Below are 18,562 nucleotides of genomic sequence, written 5' to 3'. Positions count from 1 at the left end.
GGCCAGTCTCGTATCCAGTGCAAGTGCTACTTGCTACCCAGCCCTTCGGCAAGCCATCGCCAGCCAAAACTGAGGAGCCTCTCTTCCCGCTGCGAGGACCGTGTCCCAGCCTTGGGTAGACACCTACTTGCTAGTAACATGTGTATGGAGGCCCAGTCACATGACCCATACATTCGGGATGTCGAGTGATGGCCATTGTCCATTGTCCATTGTCCATTCCGTACAGTATGTGCATGTAAGCTTCACTCCTACCTCGTGGTACATCTAGCTCTGCACTCGTCACTGCCTACAGCGTGGACCGCCGTAGATGGCCTCATTGAGTACATGGACAACTTGCTGGCCGCCTCAGAAGGAAGATTGTCGCCTAGAGAGTATAAGAAATGAAATCACAGTGCAGAGGAGGCTACTTGCTTCGCACGATCTTGGCTCGCCTGTTCGGTCAGATTCTTGTTGTTTGTGCCTGATGGCATGGCGTGCTTGCTTCCCGTCTCCATTGTCCAGCATGAGGCTGGCGGGCTCGTGTAGTGGGGCAAGAAAAGAATCCCGTTTTGGGCATTGGTTTGGCTGCAATCAGGGTACCAGGGAAATGTCGACAGCAAAGGCGGTTTCAAGCATGATCAGACAGAGTTTCACCGTCATTCGGGTGCGACAGGTAGTTGGTTGAAAACGTGGCAGCTAGACTTTGGCGTCGCGCTTGTCAACCAGGTGCGACATGGCAGCAGGCGAAGGTGCCGCTCGAAGCGGTGCAGAGTGCTAGGTATGGAGAGCGGATTAGTTGTAGCGATGCAAGAGCGCTGGAATTGGATGCTGGCACGAGTCAGTGCAGTGCTGGTGCTGCGTTCGCTAGCATGTACCATGAGTGCAGTGCAGGAGTTGGGTGCATTAGCATGTACTTGCCGTATGTGCAGTGCAAATGTTGCGGGCACAAAGCATGTACCAAGAGTGCAGAGCAGGTACAGGGCACAGAGCAGGCGCAGCGTGCCAGTGCCGTGAGAACACAGCGCCAGCACTGTAATTACAGTGAGAGAACAGAGCAACCGCAAGTACTTTGAAGCACATGCGGCTGGTCGCGGGCAAGTCCGCATGCCGCGCCACAGCGCCCGGAACAGGGATGAATGAGTCTGGGTAGATGCATATTTGCATCTACCTGCACACCGGTGCGTCGCTTCCCGCCTATTCACATACGCGGGCGCAGTGGACAGATGGCGTCGCCCTTGACGCGACGGCCCTCGACATTTGCGGTCCATGATATTCATGCTTGCGCATCCATCAACACGTGTCACCCCGTGCCCCGGTAAGTCCTGCAGCAACCCTCGGCACTGCGACGATCTGCCATTACTCGGCACTCGCTCTCTGCACTTTCTGCAGCCATCTACCACGGTACGGTCGCCAGGCTAACACGGCGGCAGGGGGCTTGCGGTGACGGCATGGAGGATACACGGCAGGCCAGGTGTACATGCAGAGTGCCGGTGGACGAGCACACTTGGTGATGAGCCGTGGGAGTACCGAGTCGGCAGGGCGCATTGGCGAGTAGGCGTACCGTCGGTGCGGTGCCGGGTGTCGATTACCTGCCTGTTACAAGTACGGAGTACGGAGAGCCGAACCACGACAGGCACCGCCAGTGCGTGCATATACTTGCCTGGCCCAAGAGGGACGAATCGCCCGCTGCCGCCAAAAAGGGCATCTAGCTGCCGCACTTCTGATGCGGTTCACTCATGCAGAGTGTGCAGGCAACACTTGTACAATGACGAGTAATTTGTTGGAAGTACACTCGGCACGCCGAATCGTACTACTCGTGCAACAGCACCACCACAGTTGGCATCTGCTCGTGCTGACTCTTGCACTCCGTCCCTGCTCCGTCCCTGCGGCAAATTCTCGTTCCAAGGCTGGAAGTGCAGAATACATACATTCCCGATATGCCCCCATTTCGCGTCCGATATCCCATGCATCCAAGAATCACTCCACCATTTCCCGCCTCCTCACCATATTCTCCATCATGAAGCTCACCCACGCTTTCCTCTTCACCACTCTCACATCTGCCAGCATTGTCAATGGCAACAGTCCGACGGACGGACTTGAGAAAGAACTGCAGAGCCGTTTCTATACTCCGGCAACTACTTTTATTTCGGACATTTACACAGTACAGAGCAATTCTCTTGTCGGGGTCATGGATCAATTTTTATACAATTTACAGACCGAAGCAATACGATATATTTTCAGTTTAACAACGTGGAGAGAGGCTCATACTCTACGTCATCTTGCAAAGCTCAACTCGAGCCTCCCGGACATTGTTTCCGCCATTGGGAAGGCCCTGCTGGACAGGAGGCCAAGGATCAAAGATCGTCTACAGTGTGACAATGTGGAAACTGCGCTCGGCGATCTTCAATCTGATTTCAGGCAATTCGCTGCAGATATTGCCCAAGGTCTAGCTCACGCGGCGCCGAATGCGCACACGTCTTCGAATGAGCAGAAAGTGATTGACGCGTTGAAGCCTACCATTCAAGAGTTTCGGAAAGGCAATTGCATTCATGGTGGATGAATGCAGCCCATACAGTGAGTGGCAAGATGGTTAGATGCTGGGCGAGCGGTAGGAGTGAATCCTTTGGATGGGGAATGGAATCCACGCTTCCATTACGATTCGTCCTTGATCAGCTGTACCGATGCACCTCCGTAGTAGTAGGTATTACATGCATGCAGCGGGTTGGGTACGCGCATCTCACAAACGTACAATGTGCATGTGCATGTACGGAGTCTGCCGTAATTGCCGTGCTCGGTGCTGCTGCCATGCAATACCGTTGCCCTATGGCAAGTATGGCAGTTTGAACTTTTTGACCTTTTTGCACGCTCATCGATTTGCGCACATGCCCAAGTCGCCGCGTCCTGGTGTTGCGTGACTGCGTGTACCATGGTTGTATTACGGGAGCACGTGATGATGTGTGGAATGGTTCCGACTCGGGTACTTAGTAATTAAGGAAGGAAGTAGGTAGGTCAGTAGGTAAGTAAGTAGGTAAGGAAGTAAGTTTGTATATAGGTAGGTAAGTAAGTAGGTACTTAGGTAGGTAAGGAAGTAAGTTTGTAAGTAGGTAAGTAAATAAGTAGGTAAGGTAAGTAAGCAAGTAGGTAGGTAGGTAGGTAGGTAATTACACTCGGTGCCTTTTCCTAGCGCAGTGGGCAACACGAATTACAGGCGGCGTGCACTAACCCTAGCACCAACCCCGACGCTGCCAACGCTACGCTGCAGCGGTACGACTGGTAACGGAAGGACAACGGATACAACGACATCACTGTATTACATGCTGACTTACTTGCAAGTTCTCCGTCGATGCACTGCAGCACCGACGCCTTACAACCAAGTGCTAATAACTGCACGTACAAGTATGGCATCTGCAATCCTCGGTGCATGCAGTACACAATCTGCACCCACATGAGACATGTCGGCATGACGAACTAGGGGTATGGAATAAGGCAAGTACTTGTATAACCATCTAACCATCTATTCCCTCCAGGAAATCTCCCGCGCACAACCCTACCGGTCCAACCTCTCATCATGATTCCATCCTAGACCCCAAGACACCCGGCGGGCGGGTGGCCACGTACGCGTCCGCTCCTCGGGCCTATGCTCATCCGCGGGCCACGCGATTGACGCAGCTGCCTTCCTTGAACTCCTGCGTAAGCCTGGCTAGGATTACATCAACCTCGTCCTTCTTCGATGCAGTATCGGCGCTCTGATCGGCCTTCCAGTTGCCTTTCTTTAGGCTTTGATACAAAAAGTCGGCAAAAAAGGTCAGCTCGGATCGAAGATCGCCGACTGCCGTTCTGGCATCGCTGCATCGCCGTTGATCCTGAACCCACGGCTTGCTACGGCTAACAACAACCTGAACTTGATCGACGAGGGCTGGAAACTTGGAGTTCAGCTTGGCGAGATGAGGCAGGAACTCGAGCTCGGTCTCGCTCGTGGTTTCTATAAATGGCTTCACTTGGTTATGCAGAGCGTCAATCCATCTATGCACACCTTCGGAAAGCAGATCGTTCTTATGGGCGATGACGTCCCCGAAAAAGTCATCCACCGGTTTGTAGAAACGGTCCGTCAGCTGTACATCGAAGTTATCCGTCGGACCAGTGCCGCTGATGGCGCTTGCCGAGGCGAGAGTGGCCGAGAGGAGAGCGTTGGCGAGCTTCATGATGAAGGAATCCGGCGCGAATGGGGGAATGGAGGAGGATGCTGTTGGGGAAAGGGGGGCAGCAGTGCGATTCTGGGAAGGGATGAGAAAGGTTTGCATAGGGTCGTGGCAGGTCGGATGCGAACGCGCCTTTATACATGGCATGCTCGTGCTGTCCGAACGAGACTTTGCCGTGCTCCGGACGTCTACGTAGGCATTCCTCCCCGCACGAGACAGGTCCGGCGCGCACCTGCGACGGGCTTCTCGTCAACGCGATACACGGGTGGGAATCGCATGAGTCGACGACGTCGGCGGGCCGAGCAAGTACGCGCCTTGCTCGGTGCCCCTCGGTACGGGGCGGCGGGCGAGTCGGCGTGCCGAGCGTGCCTGCGAGGGGTGCTGAGGTGGCGGGTGCGTCGACGCTCAACCTGCGGCGGTGTCGCCGCTTGAGCCGAACCACGACGGCACGAGGAAGCGGGCCCGCCGCCGCAGGTACGGAGTGCGGGGTCCGGTGCCTCGACGGGAATGGTGTCGGCACTCGGCACCCGGGCCTTGACTCGCGCACGCGACAAGCCGGTGCCACGTTGGAGTGCAGCAGGTGCAGGTACCCGTCGCCGCCAGCACGGAGAACGCTGCAAGTGTACGGCACTCCGTACGGGGGGGGGGGGGGGGGGGTTGCCTTGCTCGAGACATGGCATTCGCGCGAACGGATACACGTCGAACGACAGCGCTGCTGCCGCGTGCACAGTAGCCATGCAAGAACTCCCGAATGGCTAGTGGGTTTCGCCTGGGCGCTTGCATACACTCCGTACTGTACTCCGTGCAATGCGAAGAATGCGCCGCCGGTTTTGCGTTCACGTGCAGTGCAGCAGCAGGGTGCGGCGCTATTACGTGTCCGAGCAAGTCCTCGGATACACTCACTGACACCATGGGACCGATGCATACCTGCGCAAAGCATGTGCACATGCACATGCACTTGCTTGCACGCGGCAACGTGCGGCACGCTTATACTGCAGGCATGGCGAACGGAGCGGACGGGATAAAGCCTACGCGGCGATCGATTGTATAGATGTATTGTGGTACAGGTATATATAAGTATTGTGTTGCAGGCGAATGTAAGGATTGCGGCACAGGTGACTGTATTGCGGTACAGGTGCCTGCATTGCGGTACAGGCGCATGTACTAGTATTTACCGTGATGCCCCGTACAGCACTGGCTGATCAATTCCCCGCCAGTTGCTCGCCCGTCAGGACGCAAGAGGGTTGGGGTGCGGGCGCATCAACCCAGTTATCCGGTTGTGCCAGAGGTTGCTTCCCATGACGCTGTGCCGGAATCAGAGTATCCACCAGCGGGGCTCAACAGACCCGAGAGGCACAAACACATGCAGGACACCTACAGCACACCTACAGCACACCTACAGCACACTTAGAGCACCCCTACAGCACACCTACAGCACCCCTACAGCACACCTAGAGCACCCCTACAGCACACCTACAGCACCCCTACAGCACACCTACAGCACCCCTACAGCACACCTACAGCACCCCTACAGCACACCTACAGCACCCCTACAGCACACCTACAGCACCCCTACAGCACACCTGCAGTACGATCCTCGGCGGGTGGCTACGGCAGCAACTGGTACTATGAGGCGTCGGCACGACGAAGCGAGGGAATGGGACAAAGGGAGCGTCGATTGTCTATTCTCCATGCCAAACCTCGCACCTGCTCGTCCGGCGGGCAACCATGGCTTCCGCCGCGGCCCGGCAGGGCGAGCGGGCACCGACCGACCAGGCGCCTCTACGCATCGTGGGGTACGCCATCGACGCAACTGCCACGCTCAAACTCCAGCCGAGTAAGCTCCAGGGTGTCCACGACCTCCTGCTTCTTCGATGCAGTGTCGGGGCTCGGCTCGGCATCCACCAGTCGGCCGGCGACAACGGCAGCGAATAGACCAAAGTCGTGTTGAAGTGCTCCGGCCGTGGTGGGCTTGGGCGTGGGCTTGGGCGTGGGCGTGGGCGTGGGTCGTCGATGCATTTGCCTTTATACTCCAGCAGAGCAAGCTGCAGGGTATCAACAACCTCCCGCTCGTGCGATGCAGCGTCAGCGGCCTTATCCAAGCTCCTTATTTCCTGGGCAACAACTTTAGCGACAACACCGAAAACATGTTTAAGATTTCCAATAGCAAAGATGGCATCCCGGCATTGGCCATTAGCTTGAACCTCTTGCTCTCTTCCTATCAGGGCCTTGTTTGTCGATGGATGCATTCGCCCTTTCCGACATGCCGCGCCGCACGCTGCAGTGTTTCCGCGACAGCATGCACCCCTAGGTGCACACACCATCGGCACCGGGTGCCTATGCAGACATGTTGGTGTGACTGACCAAGGTGACGGAACCAAGGAAGCGTGACGGTCGATCCACCCTCCGAGAACGTTACCCCTACGCGTGCGACATCTAGCCATCGATTCTCGCCGCAATGCGGAGTGCAGGGGCCCAGTAGGCGCGCCATCGAAGCCGGGACTTCCTCAGCCCCTCGCCGTCGCCGCAGCACAGGTCAGCCGCACATTCTCTGTCGATGCAGTATTAATGATACGATAAATATGCAGTGCCGACGCTACAGGCACAAGTGCAGCATCTGCGCTGCATAAGTAAGTATACGCATCTGCACCTACAGCACATCAGATATATCGGTACAGCGAACTTGGGGGGTGGAACAAAGGAAGAACAGTAAGTATCTATTCCCTGTAGGAAACCCCCCTACTCCGTACTGTGCAGAATATTAATACAACCCCACCAGCCCAACCTCTCCCCCCCCCCCCCCCAAGTATTATTATCGTCCCAGACTAGGGCGAAGGCGGGGAAGGCACCCAGTGGGCGGGCGCTCGGGCGAGCGGCAATGTATGCCTGCGCTCCTCGGGCCTCTCCTTAATTGCGGGCTACGCGATCGATGCAGCTGCCTTCCTTGAACTCCTGCGTAAGCCTGGCCAGGATTACATCGACATCGTGCTCCTTCGACACAACGTCGGCGCTCCGGTCGGCCACCCAGCCGCTTGACGTTAGGCTCAGGGCAATGAATTTTGCAAAGTGTGTCAACGCGGTTCGAAGATCGCCGACTGCCGTTCTGGCATCTCTGCATCGCTGTTGATCCTGAACCCACGGCTTGCTATTGGCAACAGCAACTCGAACGTTATCGACGAGGTCCGGAAACTTGGAGTTCAGTTGGGCGAGATAAGGCAGGAACTCGGCCTTGTTGGCCATGGTTTGTATGTACGGCTGTACGTCGGTTGTCAGAGCCATAATCCATGTATGTGTACTATCGGAAAGTTGCGCGTTCTTGTGGTTAACAACGTCCCAAAAAAATTCCGCCGCCGGTTTGTAGAATTTGTCCTTCAGCTGTACGTCGAAGGAGCTTGTACCGTTGATAAACCTGGCCGAGGCGAGAGTAGCCGAGGCGATAGTAGCCGAGAGGAGAGCGTTGGTAAGCTTCATGATGAAGGAATCCGGTACGAGTAAAGGAATCCGGTACGAATGAAGGAATGGAGGAGAACGATGTTAGGGAAAGGGGGGCAGTGATGCGAATCTAGGAAGGGAATGGGAACGGTTTTCATGGTATTGTGGCATCTCGGATGCGAATGCAGCTTGTATTTAAAGCATGTTCGTGCTGTCGGAACAAGACTTTGCCGTACTCCTGACGTCCAGAAGCCCTAGGGATTCCTCCCTGCACGAGGCAGGATCGGTGCCTGCCGACTGCGGCGCCGTCGCGGCACGAGTCAGCGTACTGCGCGTACAGGACGGAGTACCTGCAACGAGTTCCTCGTTAACGTACTGCGCATCTGCAGATGGGATTCTGTTGCGATAGATGGTAATTAGGGTAGGGGATCCGCTCTGGATGCGGCACTAAAGAATTGAAAAAGCAGTCAATTAATTATGGAGTATTATTATTAATAGTGTTCTTCCCGATGAATATTTGTTGCCGATGGACACCCTGGCACGTACCTATTTCCCACACATCTGGCCATGCTTGATTCGTTGGTGCAGGCTGTCGAGGGGATCCCCCGCCTTCTCAATGGAATACTCCCTTCTAAGAGTCATAATACTTGTGCGCTCGTGGGCCTTGCTGGCCAATTCGATGACCGTACGGAGTACTTATGTATGGTCGGATCCGTTGCATCGCAGCTGCACCCACGAGTATGGGTGCAATTGCTTACTCGCGCACCTGCTTGGCACATCCAGGGACTTGCAAGCACTTGCAGCGTCCCAAACAGCGAGCAGTGGGTGCATGCACACTTACTCACCTGGGCACTAATCTTAGGGCAGCCGAAGGACCGACAACCGTGGCACTGTGGTAGCCTTGCTGGTGTGGCGCTGTGGGCTACGGTCCAGCCAGGGCCAGGGCCGGTTGGTGCGGGCCGGGAGCTGGAACTCGGGCGCAGCAGTGGCCGCTCGCCTCCAAGGCGGTACTTACAGGCGCCTGTGCAGTATTGGCGGGACAGTCTCAAGGGGCGCAGTGCTCTGTAATTCCCGAACGTATACTGTACCGTATGTACCGTAGAGTGATTACTACTCCGCAAGTAGGTAATTACTTGCATTACGGATACTGCACTTGTCATGATTGCCTAGCAAGTACAAGTGCTGTATTAGCTGTACACCGCAAGTACTGTACTGTACGCAGCACAAGTACGGAGTACGTAAGTACATGCGCAAGTAATAATATGCAGTGCTCTGTGTGCGCAGACGACCAACCTTGAGAGTTGATAGATCATCAAGGAGTTTGGTATTATTAATTACATGAAAGAAATACCCGACTCGTACAAGTACAGTAAGTAAGTACACTCGTGAACCGTTGCTGGCCAATCCGCCGACGGTATGGTTGGATCCATTGCGTCGCAGCACCGCAACTATAGGCCCCCAACTGTACATTACTTATTGCGCTAACGAGTAGTTACAACGTACTGCACTTAAGTAGCAGACATTTACACTCGGTATAGGCATATCGAGTCTCCTGCTGGATATGGCTCCAACGGCTAGAGTAAATACTAGTGTATGCTTGTAGATGGCTTGTCCGATTCCAACATGCTATCCATACTGCTATCTAAGATTGCAAACAACATCCTATCCAGTATAAGCCATTCCTTTATTCCTTGCTCCAGTCTCCCAAATTCTTACATTTCTTACCTTCGCCATGAAGCTTTCCAACGCCGTCCTCTTCGCCACCCTTGCCTCGGCAGCCAGCACCAGAAGTACATGTGCATTCTCTTTACTCGTACAGGTTAAGATGCTTGAAGTTCCGCACAAGCACGTACCGTACTTGCACGTGCCGTACTTGCACGTGCCATATTACTGCTGATATATGGGGTCGAGTGGCTGTTGCGGGGACGAGGACTGGAAAGGCGCAGCAACTTTTGTAGTAAGTACGGAGTACTCCGTACTTGTGCATTACTTACTTGTACACCGTACTTGCACCCACTTGCAAGTGTACTTAAGCATGGGCGTCATGTACCGAGTACTTGCATGCACAAGTAATAATATGCAGTACTCCGCATGCGCTGACGACTATATAGGTACTTAATTAAGTACTTGACCTTGAAGTAGATTTGATAAGTTGCGTGTATCCATCATAACAGTACCAAAATTCCTCGCCTTTTTTCAAGTAGGCAGATACTAAATGGATACCTAGTGGTATTTGCCCCAGCTCACTGCAAACACATACATACTTGTACCGCATACTTGTGCCGCATACTTGTGCCGCATACTTGTGCCGCGCCGCATCCTTGTGCTTGTGCTCGCTCTCCACCAGGGCGCTCTGAATGTCGGCAGCCATTTTGGCGACTGCATGGAAGGGCGCGGGCACTCCACGTTCGAGCAGGTATTAATACCAACTCGTACGGAGCGGCGAGTGGGCGAGTGCCTGCGGTGGAACGATGGATGATGGCGGCGGCATGATTCTTGTTGCGCAAGGACGCAACGGCATGACATACGGAGCGAACGGGAAAAAGCCAACACGGTCGTCAATTAACCATCTAAAAACGGCACCCCAACTCGTCCAGCATCTTTCCTAGCATGGCCTTATGAATAGCAGTAGCCAGTTCAACTTGCAGTGGCGCAAGTATGTACTTACTTGTACTTGCACACACTACTTGCACGTGCCATGCTGGTGATGAGTACCTGGGCTCGGGTGGCTGTTGCGGGGACGAGGACTGGAAAAGCGCACCAAATTGTAGTGATCAAGTACTTACTGGTATGCATTATTGATTATTACTTACTTGCTTGCACACCTGACTTGCGCCCACTTGCAAGTGTACTAAAGCATGGGCGCGATGTACCGTGTATTTGGGGATAATTAATACACTAAGCAGTACTCTCCGTAGGTGCAAATACTGCCATGCACAAGTATCCGCACTCGTGCCGGCCTTGTATGTACGAGCACTTAGAACCACTTCGTCCAGCGGCAAGTATTTACGCCACGTGCACTCTTCGTACATGCAAGTACTATTAGGTGCTGTTGTCTGTCACTGCACAGGTGCTCGCCAGCATTGCAATTATCACGGTAATAGTGCTCGGCGAGAAAAATCCACGGCTTGATGCACGTCGCGGCCCCTCGTCGATTGCTCCATAGCACACCAGCGTACCGGCAAACCACGAGTGCATGTGCCGAGCGAGCATGCCATGGGCGCTTCGTTGCAGCGCATGCGCGACGGCACGGACCACACTCGCACGGTGGCAGCAGACGTACGCTGCACAGTACACCCGCAGCGCGTGCGGGCACTCGCACAGGCACGCATGCACTGCCGCCATCTCGGCAGCCTCGCGGGAAGCCTGCCGTATTTTCCACGCAGCACCGTCTGCGGCGCACACCCGGCAAACCGATCGAGACGACGAGGCGGCGAGCCGAATCGATGGAGTGGCGTGCGTCGCCACGTAGAAATCCGGGGCCAGGCTTGCTTCGTGGCGACCTCTCCACCAGCAACGCCGCCTCCGCGGAGGCTATCCGAGATTGGCCCCTGACGACGAGACGGCCAGCCGATTCGACGCAACATCAATGGCGCGTCGCCGTTCAGGAATCCGGGGTTCCTCATCGTCTGGAACCAAGCCCTGTGCCGGCACTACGATTCGCTCCCTGAGTTGCGCAAGGTTTTCACCATTGTCCCGGTTCACCGTTTCATCAGAGCTTGTGCGGGTCGGCGGGATGTATGTGACGCAAGGATTCCGCCGCACCTCTTCTCATCGCCGGTCCATCGCGGGGGGCGCCTGTAAATGAGAAACCGTCGAGCAAATACATGCATTGTACTCCGTACACCCAAGGGCAAGTGCAAGTGCTTGTTACCTAGTATTCTCGAGTGGCACTCGATAGTAGTCTGACGCTCACATCACGACTGCACGGAATTAAGTAGTACGGAGTATAAGGGTAGGTTGGTGCAGGTAGGTACCTACCTAGGTACGGGCATGCTGACGCTGCCACGTACAGTTTGTGGCAAAAAAGTATTTGCCCCCCTTCAGGTACCATTTTATATTGGATTACTCCGTTATAGATTGGACCAGGAATATGGTACCTAAGGTGGTGCAAGTAATACTCTTTGCCCCCCAACTGAACAAGTACTCTTACAGGGTAAGGGACTTGAAGCACCGTACGGCACACCACACCGCTGGTGCCTACGGTAGACCCGGCTCTCGGTTTGTGGGGAGGAGGGTTTGAAATTACTTGGTACTTACGCTGAGGCGAGAACACCTACCTTTGTAGTCCACCGACCTGCGCAAGCGTCGATTCACTTTCATGTGCGCGTCTCGATCGGTTTGTCACTGTTGGGCCATGATAGGAGCAAGGCCGGCATGGCGATGCTGTAATATTCTGCGAGGCAGTATACGTGCGACTGACTAATATAAGGGGCACTCAATATGCAAAAGTGGGGTGGCAAAGTGTCAATTCAATTAATTGAGGTGGCACTAGCACTGCTCAAGCTGAATCGTTATTACCTCAGTGCTGAGTAGTCCGTAGTCCGTACGCCGTTACTCCGTACATGTACGGAGTATCAGTCTTCAAGCGCTTTCGCGTGTGGTGCCAGGTACTCACGCCTACTACTTGGACTTGGGTTATCCGCTGTCTACGGCAGATGGATATATAAAAACCCCAATAACCCCTTGTACCTTGGACGATATTCTTGCAACAATCATCTTACCGGATATACACAACCAATTACTACCCCAACGCCCTCGCTTCTAAACTACCATCTTCCATCATGAAGTTTTCCAACGCCGCTGCCATTCTTTTTGCCGCCATGGCTTCTGCTAGTGTTATTGGCAGCCGACAAGCCCAGCAGGATGACTTGGATGATTTACTCTCGTCCGAAGCCTACATCGATGAGCCCGAGCCGAATCATAATATTTACTCGATGCCTCATCGCGCCCCGTACTCAAGCATCATGCCGCAACCACCATCCCCAATTGCGACACCCTTGAAGTAGCCACTAGTCCTGGCTCATAAATCGCCTGGTGGGAAAGAGGGCGAATCGATTAGTAAAGCTCAGGAACGATACTACAACTGGCTAGTTCAGTTAGTGCCTAGACAACTGCGTGTTAGCATTACGCCAGGGCTTCGAGGCAGTAATATAATAGACAAAGCCGTACGAGGCATTTTGTAGTCAATTTTATCCTTCAAGTTTGGGCTCGCTTCCTAAATCCATGCTATACACATATTTAGTACGCCTTGCAAATGTATGTAGTCCTCGGTCAATCGGGGACCCAGCTACAAGCATGACATGTACGGTATAAGTTACATGGACTGTCAAAGTTATGTACATAGATGCCATGTACCCAACAAAGGTCTCGCACCGTGTTATCTGCACTGTACCTACGGAGGCCGGAGAAGGTATACTTGGAGTGCCTGTAACTGTGGTGCTGTCGAACAAGTACACATATGCAAATAAGTCCTCAAGCAAGTGTTACGCCGCGTACCTACTTGCACACAATGCCGTACACATAAGTGCATGTACTGTAGTATGTAACATAAGGGTACCAGGCATAAGCAATTAGACGTACAAGGTATCAGCACACGCCGTCCCGCTGGTGCCTACAGTAGACTCGGGTAGCTGTTTATGGGACGAGGTCCTGAAATTACTCATACGCCTACAGTGCATTTAATGCACGAAGCTATACTCGGGCTTTTCAGGAAGGTCTTCTTCCAGCCTTTGATAGTATGAGATTATTTCAGCGAAATAATGCTACAATCTATGTCCAAGCGTTACAACAGACTTCCTACTGCAGCATGGTATTCCCTGGATCGATTGGCCAAGTCATAGCACGGATCTCAACCCGATTGAGTGCGTTTGAGTGCGTTTGGAATGCTTTAAAAAGCAGGCTTGAAAAAAAAAAGTTCCCTCAGCTCTCGAATTTACACAAAAACAAGCCAGATATCGAAGCAGGATACTTGCTGTTACCATATCGGGCTACGCCCGACTGGATGACAGAAGACGAGGGGGACAACAAAAAAACCTAAAGGGCACACACAGAAAAGGAAGCCCAAACGGACAAGCAGTCCTTTCCCCCTTCAAGTCTTTTAATAAACTTCATTGAGATTCCTAGAGCAGCTGCCTAGTGACTCCGCAACACTTGCGAAAGGCAAAGGCAGATTCCCTAGGCTCGGATTACAGTACCAGTTGATTCAATACCTCGCCAAATGCGAGCCTGCAAGGATGCCAAGGGGTGGCATATAAAATATTGATACTGTATTTCTTAGAAATCCAGTTATCTAGGTACCTTGCCTGTTGCAATGGACTTGGTTGTGCTAGAAGTGTTTTATATTACAGTTTGGTATGTTGAAGGTATCAGTTAGTGGGCTTTTGACAGACGTTTGACCCTCCCTAGGGTGTACGCCGTACACGTACTTGCAGGTATTACTTGGTACGGAGTACACTTACAGTACAAGTAATAATACAGCACACCCAGGCGCCTACCTACCTACTAATCATTAGGTAGGTAGGGTAGTACAGAGCGGGTGCAAGTACAGTAGGTCTCAGGGGGCATCGACGTAACGGGCAGCAACGTCACAGTGGCGGGCACACGCGCAGAACGGTCAACCAGCCACAATCACTGGACTCTGCTCGCACTCCGGGACGGCACTCTTCTGGCGCACTTGCTTGTCCCACCGGCCAGTCTACTTCCATCTTGCCGTCCGCGACCCTCCACGTGATCTCGATGTCTAGGGCACTCTGCACGCCGTGGCATATTGTCGCGGATTGTCTAGGCGGGCAGACAGCCGTCCAGCTCAGGCACCGACCAGCGTGCACCGGAAGCCTGGCCATCGATCCAGCATGCGACCGGGCCGGTGCCGAGCGGGAGGGGACGGAGAGCGGCGGGTGAAGTGCGCCACGGTCCGGCCCGAGACGAAGGCGGAAGTCAGGTGCGCGAGTAAGCCAGTGCAATTGCCAGCAATACTCCATGCTCGTCAGAGCATCAAGTACTGTTGCTGTACACTGCTGAGCACCTGCTGCGAAGCAACGGATCCGAACAGTACCGTCGTCGATTTGGCCAGTATGGTCCACGAACGCACAAGCATTATGACTCCTGCAAGTATTAATAAAAGTACCGAGCATTCTTTTGAGATGGCAGGGGAGCCACGGGAAAAGGCCTACGCGGCCGTCAACATGTAAAAACGTTACCCCAACTGATCTAGCATCTGCATCTAGTTCTACTTATTTCTCCTAGCAGCGCCGACTAAGCGAGCAGGCGGCCGGTAGGTATTACGCTATCTACGGAGTAGGGTTCCTCCGCTTCTGTACAGGCGATGGGTCGTCGATGCAATTGCCTTCAAACTCCAGCAGAGCAACCTGCAGGATATCAACAACCTCCTCCTTGTGTGATGCAAAGTCCGCGTCCTTAGCCAAAATACTTATTTCCTGGCCAACAAATTGGGCGAAAACACCAAAAACATGTTGAAGATCGCGAATGTCAGAAATAGTATGCTTGCAGTGCCTATTTGCTTCATACTCTTTCTTGCTTCTTAGCAGGTCGTTGCGTAATTATAGTAGTAACCAGTTCCGGAAGCTTCGAGTTCAGCTTTCTGAGGTTAGAATAGGCAGGCAAGAATGGTGAGAATTCGGGAGACTTTGGGAAAGTAGTAGAATGGTTTGTACTGGATGGGATATCGCGTACAATATTGGATAATAGAATGGATGGCATCTTAGAGACAAACAAGGCCTCTAGTTTTGCAAATATTCGCTCACTCCGGCCGTTGAAGCGACAGAGCAGGAGATGGGGAGAAAGGACATGATTCAGCACCTAATGCTCCACCGCTCAGCGTAGCTGTATTGGGTTTACTTATATATCTACATATACACTATGCACGCATTGCCTCGGTCTACGCCTATCTATGCATGCGAAGGCTGTCGATATATCCCATGGATCAATCTACTCTTGAGCGATTGTCGACTATACCTAGGGGCGGGCGACGGTACCGAGCATGGCAGCCGGCCGCCCAGGTAGACGTGTTGGGCATCGCTGCAAGTGCTTGCAAGTACATGCACCAAGCTGATGCGCGAGTGAGCAAGCAGTACTCCATGCGCTCGTTAGGGCCACAAGTACTAACATGCATGTACAGTCCTTACCGAACGCTGTTGAGCACCTGTTGCGAAGCCACGGATCCGACCATACATACGGTCGTCGGATTGGCCAACTGGTCCACGAGCGCACAAGCATCATGACCTTGCAAGTATTGATCCGGAGGACTGTACGGAGTACTCCGTACCGAATACTCTATAATGATGGCAGGGCATTCGCTCGATAGACTCCACCAGCGAATCAAACATGGTCGGATGCGTCAGAAATAAGTGCCTCTACTAAACGAGTTTTTCTCCGTGTTATTCATGCTGACCACCCTACTAGTGCTGTACATGCACATATATTTTGCTATTCATTCACATGCATGTATTTCCTGGGCAGCAAAGTGAGCGAAGATACCGAAAATATGTTGAAGACAGCAAATGGCAATGATGGCATCCTCGCAGTGCCTATTTGCTTGAACCTCTTGCTTGCTTCCCAGCAGGGCCGCGCGTATAGTGGTAACCAGTTCCTGAGGCTTCGAGTTCAGCCTTCCATGGTCAAAACTAGCATTCAGTTCGGCCCATTTCGTCTTGGAAATATATGGCATGGCGTCCCCTGTATGGCCGTTCGAAAAGACGCAACAGGGCCGGTAAGAGTCTTACTACTATTACCAGCTTCAAGGCCCGAAATCAAAGTAGCGACGGGCGCGTAGAATTGCTTCTGCAATTGCATTTCAAATTCATCAACCGCTCGGCGGCGAACTGTGCTGGCTGTCGAGGCAAGAGTGGCGAAGAGGACGGCGTTGGAAAGATTCACGGTCAAGGCGAGTATGGTAAGACTTCGGGAGACTCTGGGGCAATAGTAAAATGGCCTGTGCTGGATAGGATATTGTCGGCAATGTTGGATGGCAGAACGGATAGCATCTTGGACGGGAACAAGGCCTCTATTTATGCTAGTATTCACTCCAGCCGTCCCGACGGGAATGTAGAGTCCAGTCGGACGCATCGATTCAAGTGGCCAGTTCCGCAAGTGCCGGGACAACTGCTTGCAAGCATATGCGCCAGGGGCTTCGAGGCAGTATCGGCAAGACGACAAGAGGCATTCTGCAGACAGTTTTCATCCCTTCCAAGTTTAGGCTCCCCTCCTAAATGCATGCGTGGCACATGTCAAGAACGCCGTACCAGCAGCCGCCATCGGTCCAACTATTGCAGACCAAGCCACAAATATGCCATGTGCAGTACCGGTCGAGGACATGGACCGTCCAAGTGCATGGATGCCATGTAGGTGTGCCTAGCGAAGGACTCGTATTGTCACCTTGTCCTCTGCACTACTCGGAGTGCCTGTACATGTGGTGTGAGCATCGACCTGACAGGCAGCAACGTCAGTGGCGAGCACACGCAGAGAACGGTCAACCAGCCACGACAACTGGACTCTGCTCGCAGATGAAGGTGTTCCGGAAAGGCCGACGTCAGGGAAAGTCGGTGAAGCCGGCGCTCTCGCCGTCCCGGCTCAGCATGTAGCCGAACCTGCGTCTGCCCTCGTCGGTGGCCAGGACCGGAGGCAGGTCCGAGTTGCCGTCGACGCGGCGGAAGTGGTCCTTGGTCCGGCCCCAGACATCGCGGCCGGCGCGGACGGCGTCGGCGATGCGCCTCCTGTCGCGGTAGCGAGGCTCGTTCATCCACATGTGGGAGAAGCTGGCCATCTTGTCGAGGAACTGGTCGACGGTGGCGAAGCAGCTGCTGCAGTGCCAGGCGGCGTTGCCGAGCGTCCCCGACTCGCGCGCGCGCCTCCAGCGGCCGTCGCCGTTGGCGCCCCGCAGGTCCCGCGGCCGCAGGGTGCTGTCCGGGCCCTCGTAAAAGGTCGCCTGCGGGTGCGGCCACTCGGCGCCGACGTGAAGGAACTGGAAGGAGTAGTAGTAGAAGCGCGAGGCGAGCGTGAGGCGGCGCGGGAAGGCGCAGGTCCGCAGCAGCAGCAGCGTCTCCGGCCGAGGTATCTCGTCGACGTCGGCGACGACGAGCACGTCGCCCGTCACGGGCGCCTGCCGGCCCTCGAGCCGGGGGAGGACCTGGGCAAAGGTCGCGTCCCGCTGCAGGTCCTCGTAGTCCCAGGTGCGCACGGGCGCGAAGTGGGCGGGGAACTCGAGCAGGTGGTAGATGATCTTGTCGTGCCAGCGCGCGAAGCGCTGCCAGTTGTCCCGGATGACGAGGTTCCGAACGCGGCCCTGGAAGGTGCGCGGTGACTCGACGATGACGAAGTAGTCGACGTGCTCGTACAGCGTGGCCAGGCGGATCTCGAGAAAGTCGAGCTCCGAGTTGACCATGAACAGGTCGTATATCTTGCGCTCGCCCGACGTCGACCGCGGCTCGAAGACGGCGTAGCCGTGGGCGGCGCAAAAGGCCGCCGCCGCCGAGGAGCCGTAGTAGGCCCGGTGCGCGTCCGTCGACGGCGGCGACGAGAAGTTGAGCGGCGGCAGCGCGAGGCCTAGGTCGTCGGCCGAGATGCGATGGACCGCCGCCGAGCTGCGAAGCGGCGGGAGCAGGCCGAGCAGGCCGGAGAGGAACCAGCCGACAGCGACGGACGCGGCCAAGACGATGACGAGGGGGGTTCGGGGGGCCATGACGGTCCTTCTCACGAGCACCTGCCCGTGACCCTCATGGCCGGAGACTTGACCTTGCTGCTATTCGGCTGGCTCGCGATCGCCTCGATGGGAGGGTCAAGCTGACGTCAGCTGCTCGTTGGTCGAACGACCGAGTTGGTTGTCGAGTGTCTAGTGCCGAGGGTCGAGTTGTCGGGTCGAGTTGTCGGGTCGAGTCGTCGAGTTGTCGAGCGTCGAGTTGTCGAGCGTCGAGTTGTCGAGCATCGAGTTGTCG

At 54.5% G+C, this 18,562-nt stretch overlaps 4 protein-coding genes across 4 annotated transcripts; 1 reads left to right on the top strand and 3 right to left on the bottom strand.

Moving 5' to 3' along the window:
- Positions 1-3,620: 3,620 nt before the first annotated feature.
- On the bottom strand, positions 3,621-4,280 carry DCS_05088 (uncharacterized protein; the record flags this gene model as incomplete). The annotated part of the gene is made up of 1 exon (XM_040802394.1): positions 3,621-4,280. The coding sequence occupies one exon, from the start codon at positions 4,278-4,280 to the stop codon at positions 3,621-3,623; it is 660 nt and encodes a 219-aa protein (XP_040657427.1).
- A 2,805-nt stretch (positions 4,281-7,085) lies between these two features.
- Positions 7,086-7,649, bottom strand: DCS_05087 (uncharacterized protein; the record flags this gene model as incomplete). The annotated part of the gene is made up of 1 exon (XM_040802393.1): positions 7,086-7,649. One exon carries the CDS (start codon positions 7,647-7,649, stop codon positions 7,086-7,088), a length of 564 nt encoding a protein of 187 aa, XP_040657426.1.
- Positions 7,650-12,394: 4,745 nt separating this feature from the next.
- DCS_05086 (uncharacterized protein) lies at positions 12,395-12,619 on the top strand (the record flags this gene model as incomplete). Its single annotated transcript, XM_040802392.1, has 1 exon — positions 12,395-12,619. One exon carries the CDS (start codon positions 12,395-12,397, stop codon positions 12,617-12,619), a length of 225 nt encoding a protein of 74 aa, XP_040657425.1.
- A 4,541-nt stretch (positions 12,620-17,160) lies between these two features.
- Positions 17,161-18,309, bottom strand: DCS_05085 (glycosyltransferase family 17; the record flags this gene model as incomplete). Its single annotated transcript, XM_040802391.1, has 1 exon — positions 17,161-18,309. One exon carries the CDS (start codon positions 18,307-18,309, stop codon positions 17,161-17,163), a length of 1,149 nt encoding a protein of 382 aa, XP_040657424.1.
- Positions 18,310-18,562: the final 253 nt, after the last annotated feature.

This window comes from Drechmeria coniospora, chromosome 02, assembly GCF_001625195.1.
Source record: "Drechmeria coniospora strain ARSEF 6962 chromosome 02, whole genome shotgun sequence".
Lineage (NCBI taxonomy): Eukaryota > Fungi > Ascomycota > Sordariomycetes > Hypocreales > Ophiocordycipitaceae > Drechmeria > Drechmeria coniospora.
This window is presented reverse-complemented; position numbering and strand designations above follow the sequence as displayed.